Raw genomic sequence first — 19,301 nt, 5'->3', positions numbered from 1 at the left:
AAGCGACTTGCCCACAGTCACACAGCTGGCAAGCGGCAGAGCCGGGATTAGAACCCACGACCTCTGACTCCCAAGCCCGGGCTCTTTCCACTGAGCCGCGCTGCTTCTCATAAGCTTAAGGTTAGCTTCTATCTCCCCTGCTAGGTTGCAAAGACCTTGAGGCTAGGAATCGTGTCTATTACTTTATTATAGTCTCCCAGTGCTCTGCATAGAACGAGCCCTCAATAAACCCTAACGACAGACTAATATATGTCCACAAACGCATTAAGGCATTGTGAGATCAAATGCTCAAGCGGCAGTTTTGGGGCTATAATCTGAATGACTTCCTTTCAAAACCCATTCTACTAATGCAGTAGAATTTTCAAAAACAGAAGTCCATTTCCCTCGCGTACCCTGTCCTCCCCTTGACTTAGACAACCTCATCGGCCTCCTAACCTTTGCTTTATCCTCAACTCATTTCTCTCATTCGACCAACGTATTCAATCCGTCAGCAAATCCTGTCAGTTCTACCTTCACAATAACTCTAAAATGGACCCCGTCCTCTCTATCCCAACTGCTACCTTGGTGATTCAAGCAGTTATCATATCCCACCTCGCCTACTCCAGTGACCTCTCCGCTGACTTCCCTGCCTCCTATCTCTCCCCTCTCCAGTCTATACTTCACTCTCCCACACAGATCATTTTTCTAAAAAATAAATTCAGTCCACATCTTCTCACTCCTCATAAACCTCCAGTGGTTGCCCATCCACCGCTGCATCGAACAAAAACTCCTCACCATTGGCTTGAAGGCAATCAGTTCCCCTCTCCTGCCTTACCTGACTGATCTACTCCAGAGCAATCCACCCACTTTGCTCCTCTTACGCTAACCTCCTCTGTGCCTCTACCTCCCGGCTGACCCCTTGCCCGTGCCCTCTCACTAGCTTGCGGCTCCCTTCCCCTTCATATTTATTCAATTGTATTTATCGAGCGCTTGCTGTGTGCAGAGCGCTGTACTGAGCTCTTCTTATCCTACAGCCCACCACTATTGCTACCTTCAAAGCCTCCCAAAATCACACTTCCTCCAGGAAGCCTTCCCTGAGTAAGTTCTCATATCCTTCCCCCTTCCCAAGTGGTCAGACCATTATCCCTTAAGCACTTCATATTCACTCCACAGAGCCGGGAACATGTCTGCTAATTTTGTTGTACCGTACTTTTCCAAGTGCTCAGTACAGTGATCTGCACACAGTAAGCCCTCGATAAATCCGACTGATTGATACATACTCTCATTACTCTAGGAGTACAAACCCTAGGAGATGAATTGCCCTCGGCCTCACCCTTTATTTTGCCTTGGCCTTTGATATGTAAGTAAAACCTCCCACTCGGACCTCCTTCTTTCTGATCGTATTAGTTACAGGTGGATTACCTCTCCACCCAAACGGCTACCTTACTGCTACGGGCTCTCGTTATATCCCGGCTAGACTACCGTGTCAGCCTTCTCTCTGACCTCCCTTCCTCCTCTCTCGCCCCGCTCCGGTCTATTCTTCACTCCGCCGCCCGGCTCATCTTCCCGCAGAAACGATCTGGGCGTGTCACTCCCCTTCTTAAACAACTCCAGTGGTTGTCTATCGACCTCCGCTCCAAACAAAAACTCCTCACTCTAGGCTTCGAGGCTCTACATCACCTTGCCCTTCCCTACCTCTCCTCCCTTCTCTCTTTCTACCGCCCACCCCGCACGCTCCGCTCCTCCGTCGCCCACCTCCTCGCCGTCCCTCGGTCTCGCCCGTCCCGCCGTCGACCCCCGGGCCGCGTCCTCCCGCGGTCCCGGAACGCCCTCCCTCCTCACCTCCGCCAAACTGATTCTCTTCCCCTCTTCAAAACCCTACTTAAAACTCACCTCCTCCAAGAGGCGTTCCCAGACTGAGCTCCTCTTCCCCCTCTACTCCCTCTGCCATCCCCCCTTTACCTCTCCGCAGCTAAACCCTCTTTTTCCCCTTTTCCCTCTGCTCCTCCACCTCTCCCTTCCCATCCCCACGGCACTGTACTCGTCCGCTCGACTGTATATATTTCCATTGCCCTACTTATTTTGTTCATGAATTGTACATCGCCTCGATTCTATTTAGTCGCCATTGTTTTTACGAGATGTTCTTCCCCTCGACTCTATTTATCGCCATCGTTCTCGTCTGTCCGTCTCCCCCGATCAGACCGTGAGCCCGTCAAACGGCAGGGACCGTCTCTATCTGTTGCCGACTTGTTCATCCCAAGCGCTTAGTACAGTGCTCTGCACATAGTAAGCGCTCAATAAATACTATTGAATGAATGAATGAATTAAAGATATACCTATTAGGCCTATGGGGCCAGGAACTAGATGAAATTTAAAAAATACCATCCCAAAAGTACAAGCTAAGCCATTTTAGTTACAAAATCATTTATCTTCTGCCCGATCCCAGGATCGCATTACATATCAACATCAATAGTTTCACTTTCTCCATTGTTTGTAAATAACCACGCTGACAGTCTGAGAAAGTAAAGTGTCATTTCGAGGCAGAGTAAAGTACTGATCCTGTTTTAGCTGGCTGTCCTCGCTGTGGCTTTGGTGGTGCAGCTGCCTTCCCTTCTGAAAAAAGAAACCACTGTGGTCATTTTCTCCTTACAAATAGCTGCACATTTGGTCACAGAGAACCACCTTTGGCTTGGCTTAAGTTTTCTGGATGCCGAATATACCGTCTTCTGAAGATGGCTCTGCCAATTTTATATTTGATCTTTCCTTCTTCTTTAAGCTTTACGATCAATGGCCGTTTTATACGGCAATCAAGCCTCAGCACCTTGGGAGTCTTCTAAAATATTATTTTCCGCCAATTACTATCAAACTTTAATTATCTTGGAAAATGCCAGAACTATCCCCACGAACTCCCATAGCCCGCTAAAAATTAAAGGAGGTTAAGGGGGGAGAAGGGAAGGGTCTGGGTTTTGTTTTTTCCCCAAAAGGAGGGGAGAAATCAAGAAGGCAATTAAAAACCACCAAGGAATTATTCTGGTAATCCATCACACCAACCTCAAAAAGGTTTTCTTTCAAATTTAGAAGTCTCCTTTCTTTTATGGAGCTAAATAGCATGGCATTAAAATACCGCATTTACCCTGAGAGGAGCGTAGAAGACCTATCACAATCATTCTATTGATACTCATCATCCTTACCAGGTCTGGATTCTGGTAATAAGTGAAGTAAGCGGGTTATTTTAGGATGACACCCGGCAGGGGTGGCACAATGCCTCCAACCTTCCCGAGGCAGTGGCTGCTTAGATTATTCCAGGTGGCTTTGAGGCCTGCACTGTCGCTCAACTCCTTCTGCACACGCAGGTAGCTATCTTTGTTCTTCTTTTTACATGGATTCTCTGTTTCCCCATCCTCAGACATGAGTCGTTTTAAAAGGACAACAGGACTGAAAACTGGGGGTTGACTGAAAAGGCCTGTAATCACCAGAGGGAAATCAATCAATTATTGGTATTGATTGATTGCTTGCTGTAGCAAAAGCATTGTACTAAGAAGAAACCAGTACCCCTGAAGGGAAGCACGAAGTACTGGAAGAGGGGAAAGTTACTAGCTTGAAGAAGCATCATTCGGTTAGTCAATCATATTTATTGAGCGCTTACTGTGTGCAGAGCACTTTACTAAGCGCTTGGGAGAGTACAACATAAGAATACATCTTAATCCTAATCCTCTATTTTTACATATTCAATTTACCCATGTAAACTATACTAAGAAAGATCTGTCGAAAGTCAGTTCTTAATTCCAAACTACTATATTAATTTTACTCCTTCAATGGGTGACAAATGCATAAAGGAAGTGAGATTATATGTATATATCCGTCAATTGTGGTAGGGAAAATAATCATTACGTGTTATTAAATGTCATGGATAGCATGAGAAAAAGGGACTTCAAATTGAAAATGACATTTTAAAATACAAGTTTTGAAAAAATGCAAGAGAGATGAAGGGAAGTTGGAATCTTCCTAGCGGTAATTCCAAAGCTATTAATTTCTCTTTATAAAGAAGCCTCACTGAGGATATCACGTAACATACTGAAGATTACTAATTCTGTTGCATTGCACACTCTTGGGAATGCTCTGCCCACAGTACGAATTCAGAAAATACCAGCAATTAATTGATCAAAATCCCAATGCATTTACATCAAAAACAAATAAATGTACTTGGGTAAAGGATGAATGTAATTTAATAATTCACAAATCAAGCACAAATTATGCACCTCCTTCTCAAGGCAACTTTTTCTTTATCATTTTACCTTATATTTAAGTCCCCTGTAATTTCTTCCCGGCTTCTGTACACCACAGCTTTTCTCCCAAATAGCAATGATGCAAATGGAGCAAGCTGATAAAACCTTTAAAGCAAAGATGGTTCAGATTCCCCCTGAGCTGCAATTTTCAGCAGTTGTCATTTTATTTGCCATAGCTTTTAGAATTTCCCATGTCCTGACCATTTCTGTACTACAAATTAAAAAAACAGAGGGATGCAAACAGTGCTTTGTTACTTTTTGTGTTTCCTTGTTCAGGTCTTAGAGGAGAGAGAGAGAAAAATTCTACCGGTAAAGAGATGATTTGCAACACGTGTGATTCTAGCTTTAGTTCGGGGGGGAAAAAATACCACTTTTCTTCTGGAAGACTAAACAAATTACCAAACTATCAAATCTCAAAAGCAAAAGATGACTTTTTTATCCACAGAATCAGAGACATTTCTTAGTGCATTCAGTAATTTGCTTGCTTTATTTTTGTACCTTTATCTTAAAAATATATTTAAACAAGGAACAAAGATAATATTGAATTTTTCCATAAACTTTGTTTTCTTATTTACAGTTACAGTGTAAATAACATTCCATTATACACAAATAAAGACTGTGCATTACTGTACTCTATCTTTAAGTATCTTTTCATAATACAGTACATACAGCTTGAAGCTATGCAACATATAAGCTTATAAAAGCTTGAGGAAAGAGGTTCAACCTTAATTGTAGATTAGTTTTAAAAAGGTCTGGCCTTAATTCTGCACAAGATTGTTTCACTGAAACCATTCTCTGTTAAATAAAAATACCCTGTATTAGGGATGAAAATCAGGGTTTAAGTCACCACTGGATCCACTTAAACCATTACAAAAAACAAACTCTTTTTTTTTTTTTTTTACAGTGCAGCGCTATCACTACTGAACCACTTAGCAACTAGATCTGAGTTCTGTTAATTTTCAATTAATGACACGAATGACAGTTGCTACAGCTCTAAATCAAAAGTTGTCCCCATATCTTTCGATTGTTTTGTAAACAATGAAAATTTATATTTTGCAATTTCATTAATCATACCTGCTCTCCAATTGCACATGGGGAAAAGGAAGTCCTGTTCCACTTAGGCGGGGCGGGGGAATAGCTCACATACACACCCTCACACACACACAATCACACATCACTAAGATTACGGACTACAGCAGCACTTGTGTCTCAAGGTATGGTGCACGTGGATGCGATAAGGATTATAAAATGAGGAGGATAAAACACTCAACATCTGCTAAAACACAAAAAAGTTCATTACGGGCAAAGGCATTCAGACACTTCACACTGAGCCAGTAAGTCGAGGGGTTCAGTTTGCGGGACTCTCCAGGCGGCACACCCCTCCTTCGATTGCCACTGACTGTCCTGCCACAGCTCCAGGGGGAAGTCTTGAAATGTGAGTCTGTGGAGAGACACGGTGAGAACATTAAGAGAGGACTGGAAGAAGAGATAGGTGGTAATAAAGTAGGAAAGCAAAACGCCCAGAATTTGGGCTTTCCTTCCCAAATCCAACACACAGATGCAAACTACTGAGTAGCTGCTAAACAGTATTTCTGGAAGCAAAGTTTATCATTATCATTACTGTTACTTACAGCCCAAGATCTTGAGATATTTCTTGAAAGTATTTTGTCTGGAAAAATTAAAAAGGCTTAAAATCTAATTTACCCTGCAAGCACCTGTAATTGTTGAACTATTTAGCTACATTTTTGACAATGTCTGAACATTCCTCCTCTCTTTTCCATTGCCCAAGGGAGAGAAAAAAAAGGTTTTTAAAAGGCAGTACATTGGTCTAGTAAGCCATAAAATGAAAATAGTCTACTAACTCATAAAACAGATACGATTCTCGGCTGCTCCATCAACATCCTTTAACTCTGATCCAGAGGAAGTGAATGAACTTTGAGTTTGGTTAACAAATCTCTTTTCCTGCTATATTTCAGCCTGTCTGTTGAGGTGGCAATATGCGCCGACCGAGGTAACTGACATTTGGCTAGTGGAAGCTCTGTCCCGGTCAGGCCTGCCTGAAAAAACGCTCTGTAGAATGTGGGTTTGAATATTCTCGGTGCCTGCAAATAGTAGAATTTGCTATTTATTACAAAGAGCAATAAAGCACTTTATTCTCTGTTGGCTGCTAGTAGTTTCAATTAAAAGTGCATTCAAACTGGTTACAAGTTATTACCTCTAATTCCCTAAGCAGAGACATCAAATCCCCGAGTTTAACGCAATTTGAGCTGTCAACTTGTAAAACGAAAAGGCTACTCCTCGGGAAATATTCTCAAGGGGTTTAAAACTTAATTAAAAGGCCAAATAGGTTGTATTTATAGATCCCCCTTCATCTGAGAATTGCAAAATCATTAAGTTGAACCAAAGAAAACCCATATAGCAATTGAGCATATCATTATTACAAGTTTTATACACAATTCCAGACATGCACATCACCGCTTTTACTTGCCGTCTATGCTTTTTATGAAGCTACAAAAACAGAATTAAAATGTCTCCAAGGTGTCATTTAGTGGTTTCGGTTGAATTTTCTGCCTTCCTGTCTGACCTCCAAATATCTTTCCATTTTAGAAATTCAAATAAGATTTACCCCCGAGGAAAGGGAAGATTCTCTTAAAAGAGCCATTATTCCTTGACAATAAAAGGACAAATTTGGAACGTTTCAATGTAAAAGCAGCCCCTAAAAATATGTTCTCTAACTGTTTGATCATTTCTAGCCATAAAGTCTTTTTTCCCCCCTTAAAGAATTGGATCGGGATGCTTCAGTTAAAGGAACCAAATAGTCGTTAGAAGCAGTGTGGCCTAGTGGAGAGAGCCAGGGCCTAAAAGTCACTCAACCTGGGTTCTGATCCCAGCTCTGCCATCTGTCTGCTGTTTGAACCTGGGCCGGTAACTTCTCCCTGCCTCCGTTTCCTCATCTGTAAAATGGAGGTTGATTCTGTGAGCCCCATGTGGGATAGGAACTGTGTCCAACCTGATTATTTTGTATCTACACCAGTGCTTAGTAGAGTGCCTAGCACACAGTAAGTGCTTTACAAATACCACAATTATCATTATAGTAGCAGGACACATAGGACTGATGACAGAAAAAAGAGACATGGTGAAAGGACAGCATAATAAGTATATTTATATAAAAGTATAATGAACAGAGTAGGGATGGTCTATTCTTACAAATTCACTTAAAAAGACTGAAGTGAACACTTCACCTCAGACAGAAATCTAACGTTTTGAGTAATATAATCGCGTTTTTACTAGCAGATGGTGGCTGGATCCTGGAAGTCGGATATACTTGGAAGTCTGGAAATGAGAAACTGGTCATTTTTGCCTAGTGGAAAAAAAAAAAAAAAACCAGACTGGCCTACTACTCTGGACAGTAATTTACAATCCTAATGGCAAATTCCAACTGTGTTTACTATGTGGTTTGGTCACGTGAAAACTTACCTAACTCCTTTCCCTCAATTTCCAAGCCCAAATAAGATTATTTTTGTTGTCTAGGGATGGATTTGTTAATTCGGTTTTGAATAATTATAATCTGTGGGATGGACCGTTTTAGATCACATCTTCACAACTATACACTTGTAGAGTGAAATCACTTGTCCGTATCTTATTCCAAAATAAATACTCTGGCCAGTTCACGTATTAAAAGTATTCTGCCTAAAAACACTGTCTAGTTGGGTCATTAATCGGAAGGAAATTTATTTTCCATGAGAAATGGAGGTGGATAATGCTGACAGCTGCATAGGTGGGGAGTAGTGGGGTGGGGGTAGAATTTGTTTTTGGAACCAAACTGCAGAGGCACTGACACTCTGAAATTAAAGCACTAGGTAATGTCTTTCTCCAAAATTGCTTAAAAATGGTGGGGCTGTGAATTCGTAGGGTAGCTTCTCAGCGAAGAGCACAAGCTGTATATTTTTTATATTTCTGTCTCCTAACACCTCTGTGCGGCAATAACTCTCTTTTATACACATAAAAACTACGGTGCAGAGGAGTTAAATGCCTCACTCAATGAGAGGTTGTTAGTGGCGGAGCTGACTTTATTTATTTTCCCGATACACTGTTAATGATAATGAGACTATTCTATTCTTCCATATTAGACTAATTTTTTTGAACCAGCACTTAATTCTCCTACAGTGTCAACATCTTGGAAGATGCCGCTCACCATGGCACTACCATTTCTTCTGACCCTCTATCATCTTCTTCCCAGGTCGATGCGTGTTCCGGAAAGAGCGTTCCCTTATTCCCTAACAGCATTCTATCCAAAGTGCCAGGGGAAACGCAGGTTACGGGTGAACTATGTGTTCAATTAGGCAGCAGACTGTGCAACAGAAATAGAGATTCAGTTCCCCGAAGTGTAATTTCACTTGCATTCCACATTGACCTGATTGAACAAAATAACATGCTTCCAGCCTCTCAATTTGTACTATGAAAAATTTGCAAGCGTTTCCTGAGGAATCGGAAGCATACTCTCCCAATTCGACAGCCTACAATTGACGTTAAAGTTTTCGAGAACTGCTGATGACCGTGCACTTGAAGCACGTTCCCAAAAGAACTCCAGAAGGAGCTTTGCTGGGATTAAGGTGTCTTTGGTAAATAGTCCTAAGGAATTACATCTGATAAGACGAACTGAGAGGTCGGCTAACATGTTTGATTTTAAGAGAGGCCACAGTTTTCCGCCCAGTCGGTTGGAGTCATCTAAGTAGATCTAGCAGGCAGAAGAACCTCTCACGAAAAATGAGAATTGGTTGGTCTGACCCTTTCATTCATTCATTCAGTAGTATTTATTGAGCGCTTACGGTGTGCAGAGCACTGTACTAAGTCCATGGGAGAGAACGACACATAGCAGACACATTCCCTGTCCACAAAGAACTTACAGGCTAGACTTTACTGAATCCTCGGAGCACAGGCTATCAGACTGCGAGAAGGAACTAACAGGGGTGTTTTACATTCTTGTACTTTACCATTGCCCCTGTTTTCATAATACTTTCCTTTTTTTTATGGGATTTGTTAAGCGGTTACTATGTGCCAAATTCTGTACTAAGCATTGGGGTAGATACAAGCTAATCGGGTTGGACGCAGTCCATGTCCCACACGGCGCTCACAGTATTAATTCCCATTTACAGATGAGGTAACTGAGGCACAGAGAAGTAAGTTGCCCAAGGTCCCACAGCAGACAAGTGGTGGAGCCCGGACTGGAACCCAGGACCGTCTGACTATCAGGCCTGTCTATGCTCTATCCACTAGGTCAAGCTGCTTCTTATGTTACAAGCTTGAAATTGGCTCAGGAAGGACCCCCAGTTCATGTCAGCATCCTGCGCTGATGGGCATGAAAATGAAACACCAAGATGAAGGCACTCAGGTAACCCCGGAACTATGTGCATAATGTAAATTTTATTATTACTATAAATCGTTAGAGTAACTGGTGGCCTCAGTTTTGACTCTCCCACCTGAGTATGCTACAATTCTCAAACATTTTAAATTACATTTAGAATAAGTTTGTGCCGAGAGGGCAAGATTGATAAGTCGATATTTTCCCAAAAGAGAATCTGGCTTTGTTCCTCCAAGCTGTTTTTCGTAATGATATTAACTGCTTCTGAGGCAAACACAGTCTATTACACTGGAAACTGAAAGTCTAAATAATTATAGCTGCAAATTACAGAGCTTTTTGTATTATCAGTTGATCTCCTTCAAGAAAAACATTCAGAAATCATTAATGATAGAAAATAAATGGAAATTGAAACACACAATGGTTTATCACCAGAGAATGGAGGGACAGAATTTGGAATAAGTAAATAAAATACTTCAGGAAAACCATTAGTTGTCTATTCTGTCAATATAAATGTGCTTACAAGAATCTTTTAACTGATTTTGCCATCTACAGAAAAGTTTTGATTCCACTTCATTACAAATTGAAATTTTTTTGCTTTTTTCGGTCCTGCAACTGTCAGGGCAAAACAAGCCTACTTAGCATTATGATGACAGCACCAGCATATAAAAGTAAATTGTCAGTACCTACCATTTCTCACATACGAAACTATCTGAGCGGAATGTAAATAGACAGAATCTCTTAACCACCTCCAAATGGCTTAATTAGAATTAAAATGTTGAGTTTTTTTCAACGTCTCTGGTATCATTTTGTTTACGGTACACCAAAATCATAGGTTATAGTCTTCATAAGGGAACTTTAATCCTCATGTAGCATTAGAAAAATAGGCCTTAGGGAATGGCAAGAGTTCTCTTATTATACAGACATAAGACAGATATGCATTATAATCTCAGGGAATGAATGGTACTGAAGCTAAAATATTAAATGGAATATATAATTATGGACTTCAAAGTAAAAATAATAAGGGTGTATATGTGCAAATCTGTGCAAGTAGTGTTGGCTTTCTAAAAGTAAAATCCAATAACATACTTGAACTCATAACTCAGAAAACTCTGTACATAGACAGAATAGCATATTCACTTTGATCATATGATGATATGTCCAATTTAATGTGGAAAACCAATGTTTTTACATTTTTTTTATTCTAGTTAAAAACTAAAGACTACTTACTGTAAATGGTTATAATATTTGGGGCTAACATGATGCTTCTCTACTGGAGAGGTACGAACTTATCGGGAAGATCTCAACCCTGAAAATTTTTTTTAGATACAGAGAAATGGAATCAGAGATATTACATGGTTTGTCCATAGTGTGAAACCTGGAAATGGGAAGCATTAAAACTAAGTCTTCTAATTCTCAGTGTGCTGTTGTAGCCCAAAAAGCACGTGCTCAATGAGTCGTATTTTCTGAGCGATTACCGTGTACAGGGGGCTATACTAAATGCTTGGAAGAGTATAACACAACAATATGACAGACACATTCCCTGCCAACAACGAGCTTACGGTTGAGAGGGGGAGACAGATAATAATACAAATAAATTACGGATATGTACATTAGTGCTATGGGGGCGGGGGTGGTGAATAAAGGGAGCGAGTCAGAGCGATGCAGGAGGGAGCGGGAAAAGAGGAAAGGGCTTAGTTGGGGAAGTTCTCTTGGAGGAGATGTGCCTTCAGTGAGGCTTTGAAGGGGGGGAGAGTTATTGTCTGTCGGATATGAAAAGGGAGGGCGTTCTAGGCCAGAAACAGGATGTGGGTGAGAGGCAATTCAATCCTATTTATTGAGTGCCTACTGTGTATAGAGCACTGTACTAAGCACTTGGAAAGAAAAATAATAACCATAATAATAATAATAATGGTATTGGTTAGGTGCTTACCATATGCCAAGCACTGTTCTAAATGCTGGGGTAGATACAAGGTAATCAGGATGTCCCACATGGGGCTTACAGTCTTAATCCCCACTTTACAGATGAGCTAAATGAGACACAGAGAAATTACATGACTTGCCCCAAGTCACACAGCTGACAAGTGACGGAGCCGGGATTAGATCCCACGATCTCTGACTCCCAAGCCCGTGCTCTTTCCACTGAGCCACTCTGCTTCTCTGTAGGTATTTGAAGATGGAGACAGTGGTCTGCCGGGAGCGACGGGGAGGGAGGTCCAGGCAGGGGAGAGGGCATGAGCAAAGGGTCAACAGCAAGAGACAGGAGTGAGGCACTGGGAGGAGTTTGTTGTCGGAGGAGAGAAATGCACGGACTGGGTTGTAACGGGAGAGGGCGAAGCTAGATGGTGGGGAGAGAGCTGACCGAATGCCTTAAAGTTGAGAGGTTTCCGTTGGATGCAGAGATGGACGGGCAACCACTGAAGGTATGTGAGATGGGAGACGTGCACAGAACAATGTTTTAGAAAAATCATACGGCAGCATGAAATACGACGTGGAGAGGGAAGAGGCCGGGGGCGGGGAGGGCAGCGAGGAGACCGATACGGTAATCGCAAAGGGATATGACAAATGCAATCAAGGCTCTGAGCTAATCTGTGCCACTGTACGTGATTACACGGCTAGTTTCTGCTCACAACTCTACTATTCCTTTCTCTTGGTCTCTCACTCCCACTCCCTCCACCAGCTTCTGCTTGAGAACCCCAAGCCTAAATCTCTTCAACTGCTAAAATCACTTGCTACTTCTCTCCTTCCCTACTTACCACTACTTTCAATCTCAATCAATCAATCAATGGTATTTATTGAGTGCTTGCTGTGTGCAAAGCTCTGTACTAAACACTTGGGAGAGTAGAATATAACAGAATTGGTAAACATGATCACTGCCTCCAAGGAGCTAACCAAATATTCTCCAATGGCTTTTTCCTCTTACCTTCAAACCCCGTGACATCTCACCCACAGTAAATAAAAGTCCCCTCCATGCACTGTCCCATCTCTCTGCTCACATACCTGTCCAAACTCCTCTCCACCAACTCTCTTCTCAAACCACTGCAGTCAGGCTTTCAACATCTTCGCCCTACCAAGACAGTTCCCTAAAATCACGATATGGTGGCTAGATTACTGATTCATTCTTCTTCTTTATCGTGTGTGTCTTCAATTATTTATTCTGACCCTTCAAAAAATTTCTCTCTTCCTCCATTAGAATGCAAACTCATTCATTCATTCAATAGCATTTATTGAGCGCTTACTACGTGCAGAGCACTGCACTAAGCACTTGGAAGGTACAATTCGGCCTTGTGGTCAGGGAACACAACACTTAGGTTTTTCACTTCCCAAGCATTTAGTGCCACGCACTTACTCGGTAAGGCTCAGTAATGGGAATATTTACTAAGCCCTTACGATGCGACTGGCACCGTACTGGGCGCTGGGACAGAAGCGATATAATCAGGGTGGACACAGACCCTGTTCCATATAGATCTCAGTCAAAGTAGGAAAAACAGGCATTTAATCCCCATTTCGTAGATGAGGACAGCGAGGAACAGAGAAGTCTGTATTACTACCGCCATTTCTACTTGTGACCCCTTGATCAATAAATGTTTTTCAACTGACCAATTAGGCTAAAATTGAGAAAAAGGGGGATTCTTGAGATTAAGAGTATTGATTTCACGCAGAAAATAAGTAATGGAAATATAGCTAAGAGCTGCCTCAAGGATATCGTGGTACACCTCTCAATGACGCAAGGATAATATAACAGATATATTTTCCTTCATTTCAGCAAGTGCAAATACTCACATTCTTTGAAGAAAAATCCTTACCTAACTTGGGGATAAACACATCACCTGAATGCTGAAGTAAGCTTTACTTCGAGCGGTCCTTTACAGGTAACTCAGAGGTAGCTAGACAATTTCCTCTTACCCGGAGAGAGTTGATAACTATGCCTGATGACTAGAGAAAGACTTTGAGTTGGTAGATTCAGATAAATCTTTGTTCACTATGCTACCCCACCTCTTGATAGTGCAGGGAGAAATCAAGCCACAGATTCTTAATAAATGTCCTTTCAAAGAAGTCAGGAAACAAAGTAACCACACCAAGTGTTTACTCTCTTTAAAAAGCCAAAAAATTATGCTTTGCCCCTCCCTTTCTTCTATTTCGAGCTGAGCTTCCCATCCATAATATTGCTTTACTTGCAGTACAGTAAAATTCCAGCCTTTATGACAGAGATGATTTTTTGATCAATAGAAGTCAGCAGCCAAGACATTTGTGGTTTTTCTCTGGAAAGCATTTGCAGCCACAGGCTCAAAGGAGGAAGAAAGGGAGAGGGATTAACTCTCTTCAAGGAAGGTCAAAAACATAATTTAAAAGTGAACCGAGAGGAGCAGCTGTGTCTGTCAGCCCAATCAAGATTACCAGCTGGAGAATTTACCAGCAATACGAAAACAATGTACACCAGATGTCAAAGGATGCAATTGTGAGCAAGAAAACATCTCTGGGCACAATGTGGTACTGTTAGCTCTATTTACTAGCCAGATTTCATATGAAATATTAAAAAGGCTTCTATAGGCCACCATCAGTTGGGAATAACAGGAACATTTCCTCACACGGGACTTTTGAAATATTGCTGCACACATCAAAACTAGCTTTCGTGTCTCATTCAATGCCATAAATTTTCACTTGTCTAAAATCTATTCTTAGTTTAGAACCCACATACGAGGAGTGGCAAAAGTATAACTTTCCTGCGGTGCCTATGTAACCGTTCTCAGGTCATTAGCTTTATTCTAACTTGGCTTGGGGAAAGAGGATCGGGGGCGGAGGAGTGGGGAATGAAGTTAACATAGGCAGGGGAAAGGCAGAATGGCCCTTTTCAATTCTTGAAGGATGAAAAAATGAAGAAAATTAAACAGGCATACATCACTATGAAAGATGGTCAGTGTTTTGGAAAACCAAGGTGCTAGAAATCAATAAAGTGCTACAGCCACTGTACAAATTACTTTGGTATTGGGCTTCCAAAATGCTGCTGTTGAAACGTTCGTTTAACTTTGATTTTTAATAGAAATTATGTCTCCTCTTTGCCTCATTGCCAAACCACCCCTCACACCTCAAAATGAAATGGTACAATTACATTTATAACCGCCAAAGATTCAGAAATTGTGGTTACGTTGCCATGGTGCTCCTGCTCCAAAAAACGATGACAATAATAATAATAATAATAATAACAATAACGTCATTTGTTAATCACTTACAATGACCAAGTACCATACTATGCTAGATACAATACAGTCAGATAACACACAGCCCCTGTCCCACATGAGGCTCACAGTCTAAAGAGGAAGAAGGGGAGGTACTTAATCCTGTTTTATAGATTAAGAAACAGAGATCCAAAGAATTAAGTGACATGCACAAGGTCACAGAGTAGGTAAACAATGGGACTGGAAAACTAATAAGAATGAAAACAAAAAGTAGGGATCTGCTTGCTACTTTTACAAACACATTCTTGTTTTGCAAAGATGGGTTTGCAAGGAGAAATGTTACTTGTGAAGGAAAAACTGCCAATGATGCATCTGGTTTCCCAGATGATGAGATAAATTAGAACATACAGTATTTTTAAATGAACAACTAATTTTTCTTTGTCATCAAGAACGGCTACAACGTTGGCTGGTGTTCATTCATAATAGAATTTGCCATTTCTGATCAATTTTCTAATGTTCAGTGTTGGTGGGAGAAAATGTTAAAAAATATTTTGAAAATCTTTATTTACCTCCCTCATTAAGTCATAATTAGAGTGTTGCAATAAAACAGAGATGCGAACCCTGTGTCTAGTTATGTCTCAAATGGATAAGCGAGAAAAACACATAGGAGGCATATTTCAAAAATGAGACTAATTTGTTTCTTAGAGGAAAAAAAGGAAGAAAACATAAAATATTCTATCACTAAACCTGCTGTGAATAAACATCGTAAAATAAGAAGTGGTGTCATGTATTTAAAAAGACAACAACTTCGAAATTGCCTTACTAAAATAGTTCAGTCCTACCTGTCTACATAGGGTGGCTAATACACAGTTTGCATGGTTTCTTCCTACTGTTCTGCCAAACCCCCGTATAACTCCTACTATGGAAGTACCCAGACTCACACAGTGGCAATGTCACCTGAGCCCATCAACTAGACAGGTCCGATATGAATCACGTCATAATTGCAGATTGTTCTGGTTATTATCCAAACTTCATGACTTACCTTGGCTTTGCCATCTTGGGCTGACATATATCCAACACACATGCTCTCAGTTGTGTGGCTCCATAGAAACTCCACTGCCATGAAAGAAACACAAAGTAAGCTCGCAAATTAAATCTCCGAATTTTCCTCAAATGCTAAAGAGAGCATTTTAGTACTCTCATTTCTCCTCCTCCCTCTCCCTTCTGTGCCACCTATAAACTTGGTTGGGTACCCTTTAAGCACTGGATATTCAACCCGCTGTCTCCCCCAAAGCACTTAGGTACATAATTCACAATTTATTTATAATAATGCCTTTCTCCCCCTCTAGACTGAAAGCTCTCGGTGGGCAGGGATGAGTCGATCAACTCTGTTGTATTGTACTCACCAAGTGCTTAGTACGATGCTCTACACTCATTTAAGTGCAAAAAATACCACTGATTGATAGTTTGAATTATTAGCACTTAAAAGATCTATCCGACTCACTGCTGTCCTTTTCCCCTTAATTATAATGAACCTCAGTACAAGTATCCAGAAAGATTTAAGTCCACTTTTCCTTCCCAACTGCTAAGCATAGTTTTCTCAAAGTGCTTGTAGCTGGCAAATGATGGTTCAAAGACCCAAAGGCTTACAGGACAAATGAGGATGGTCACATTGGGAGTCCTTACTTTACTTAATGTTTCTCACAGTGGATTTAATCGATGAGATTTTTTGAGCACTTACCGTGTGCAGAACTCTAAACTAAGTGCTTGGGAGAATACAATAGAATAGTCGGTAGATATGTCCCTGTCCAAAACAAGCTTACGGTCTAGGATTCCACACCAAAATGCTTCCTCCATACTTTCTCCATTTTCCTTTCCGAGAAATTTGCCAATTCCTCCTGACTTTTTACTTAGAGAGTATTAATAATGAGAAAAACACAAGGAGTTGCTACTTTGACTTTAAAACATAATGCAATGGGAGCTCGGGAATGAAGTGGCCGGGACTAGAAGTGCATCATTGGTCCTATCCAGGCACTTATGTAGGTGGATTTGACCGTCATGGTAACTTTTTTTGAGTGGGTGCATATCTAGCTATACATCTAGACATAAACACACCTATATAGTTATAGAGATATTTAGAGATATGTATATATCCCCTCTCTGGGTCACAACTGGAAAGTTTCTAGTACTCTACCAGTCTCAAATATGGGAGGGAGAGTCAAGCAGAGGCATATCCATTCCATTCCTAGATTGGGCAGTGACTAGCGAGTGGAAGGCCGTCCGCTACAAGTCAAAACTCACCTGTACTGAGCAGCAGCGGCATGGGAGAGAGCTGAGCGCGGACACTCAAGTTTACCGTGCGGAAGGAGGCAGTGGTAAACCGCTTCCATATTTTTACCAGGAAAACTCTATGGAACCACTACCAGAACAACTGCTGATGGAGGTGGGGCGTTCTGGGAGAGATGTGTCCATAGCATCGCTATGAGTCGGAGAAAACTCGACAGCACAAGATCTCTCTCTCTCTCTCTAAAAATATATATATGCATATATATATATATATATATGTATCTGTATATGTTTATATATGTTGAGATGAGGGAAATTTGTACTATAAATGATACAAAGTGCACTTCTCATTCAAAATTTATGATTGTTACCTGAAATGAATTTTTTATATGCTTAGAATCTGTAAACTTAAATATTCCGATTTGCAAAATCATAGCTGGAACACCAAATTCACAATGAAATTTTCTTTCGGAAGCTTTTTTTCTGCCCGAATGTAATTAGTAATTTTAAAATTTAAGGGGCTTTTCCCAAAGCAAGCCAAACACAAAACAAAAGAGTCTTCTCTCTTCACCTAATAAAGATTTTAGAAATCCGTGATGATCAAAATGCATTTAAATGAGATTTGAGCTTGGGCTTGAGTTTGAACTTATGTATACTTGGCCACTGGCTTGTTTATATCTACCAGTCAATTAAGCCTGAGGACAAGTGTTTTGAGTTCAGACATGACTTTAGGATCAGTGATTCTAAGATTTTGTACACTCTGCCAGCCATCTGTGGAACAACCATAAGAGAAAAACGAATTCTTTTTAGATATGTGGAACACTTCCCCAACAATTACTTACTAAACTTACCAATCTGCCCAACAGACCCTCAGTTGAATGCAGCAAGAAAATAGCATCACGCAAGCAAACTAGTTTTCACAGATGATTTTTTTTTTCCCCTTACCCATCTGTTTCACACTACGAAATCCCTAAAATCTAGAGTGTGGTCTGGAGTATTCTAAATCTCCTGACAGTGACTGCACTCAACAAGTCTTACTGAATTTCACTATACTAAAACAACAATGAAATTCAATTTGAGTACAAAGCTGTCAGTTTCCTGATATTATCTTCCCTCTTCAATTCCTCCCCAATTACTAAAATCAGGGTTGGAAGCTAACTCAAAAATGAACTTAAATAAGAAAAAGTGAAAGGAGTTGGATCGAAAGCAACTTGTATAACTACACCCCAAATTATAAAGGCATAACATCACAGGACATGCTATTACTTGCATTTTAGATGTTTACAAGACTACATTAATTCATTATTTGCACTGAAGTAAATGAAACTCAATATCGAGAGTGAAAAGCTATACAAAACTCCCCCACTAATTTCACATTTATGCAAAGAATGTCACAGGATACATCAAATCTATAGCGCTAAAAATGACAGAAACGAAAATAACAAACTGTACCATTTCACTCCTACTGGGTCAGCACTTCTGTGAGACCTGAGAGCCAAAGCTCTAGGTTTTGATACCTCAAAAAACAAAACAACAATCCAAAACCTACGAAAATGTTCATTTAGGACCAAACTCGGTTGAATGAGCCATTTCCTGGGAATAAAACCGTGGAAAGCACAGTCGGTGGAACACTTTTTAGGAAAAGGTTTGTCCAGGACAAAAATGTGAGTCAGTATAAATACTTCCTTAAATTACCACAACTCTCTATTTTCAACCTTGTTTGCTCCCTTTCCACAGATAAGAGAGTTCCAGCAGCAGGTGGAGCCAAACAGACATATGTACGGAGGAAGAACATTATTTCTCTCTTGAATATGATATTTTACCTTCATTTCTATTATGATAGGGTCAATGTGTGAGATTATAAATTCGTTATGGGCAGGGAATGTGTCTACTAATTCCGTTGTTCTGTACTCTCCCAAGGGCTTAGTATAGTGCTCTGCACGTACTAAGTGCTCAATAAATACCATTGATTGATTATTTTTTATTTGTGAAATGCTTATTATGTGCCAATGCACTGTTCTAAGAGCTAGGGTAGATACGAGATAATCAGGTTGGACACAATCCATGTCCCACATGGGGATCCCAGCCTTAATCCCTGTTTTCCAAATGAAGTAACTGGGGAACAGAGAAGTTAAGTGACTTGCCTAAGGTCACGCAGCAGACAAGCGGCAAAGTCAGGACTAGAACCCGGGTCCTTGATTGACTGATTGAGCG

General features: G+C 40.8%; 1 protein-coding gene across 6 annotated transcripts in view; it reads right to left on the bottom strand.

Moving 5' to 3' along the window:
• Positions 1-4,725: 4,725 nt before the first annotated feature.
• The window catches only part of TASP1 (taspase 1), a 121,672-nt gene continuing 107,096 nt past the window's right edge, over positions 4,726-19,301 (bottom strand). For all 6 annotated transcript variants that reach the window (XM_029071868.1, XM_029071870.1, XM_029071873.1 and 3 more), the window contains 2 exons: positions 15,844-15,917; positions 4,726-5,706 (listed from right to left, as the gene is read on the bottom strand). In XM_029071868.1, coding sequence (XP_028927701.1) covers positions 5,614-5,706; positions 15,844-15,917 — 167 coding nt within the window. In that variant the 3' untranslated portion in view covers positions 4,726-5,613. The remainder of the gene's footprint in view (positions 5,707-15,843; positions 15,918-19,301) is intronic.

The sequence above is a fragment of the Ornithorhynchus anatinus genome, chromosome 9 (genome assembly GCF_004115215.2).
Source record: "Ornithorhynchus anatinus isolate Pmale09 chromosome 9, mOrnAna1.pri.v4, whole genome shotgun sequence".
Lineage (NCBI taxonomy): Eukaryota > Metazoa > Chordata > Mammalia > Monotremata > Ornithorhynchidae > Ornithorhynchus > Ornithorhynchus anatinus.
This window is presented reverse-complemented; position numbering and strand designations above follow the sequence as displayed.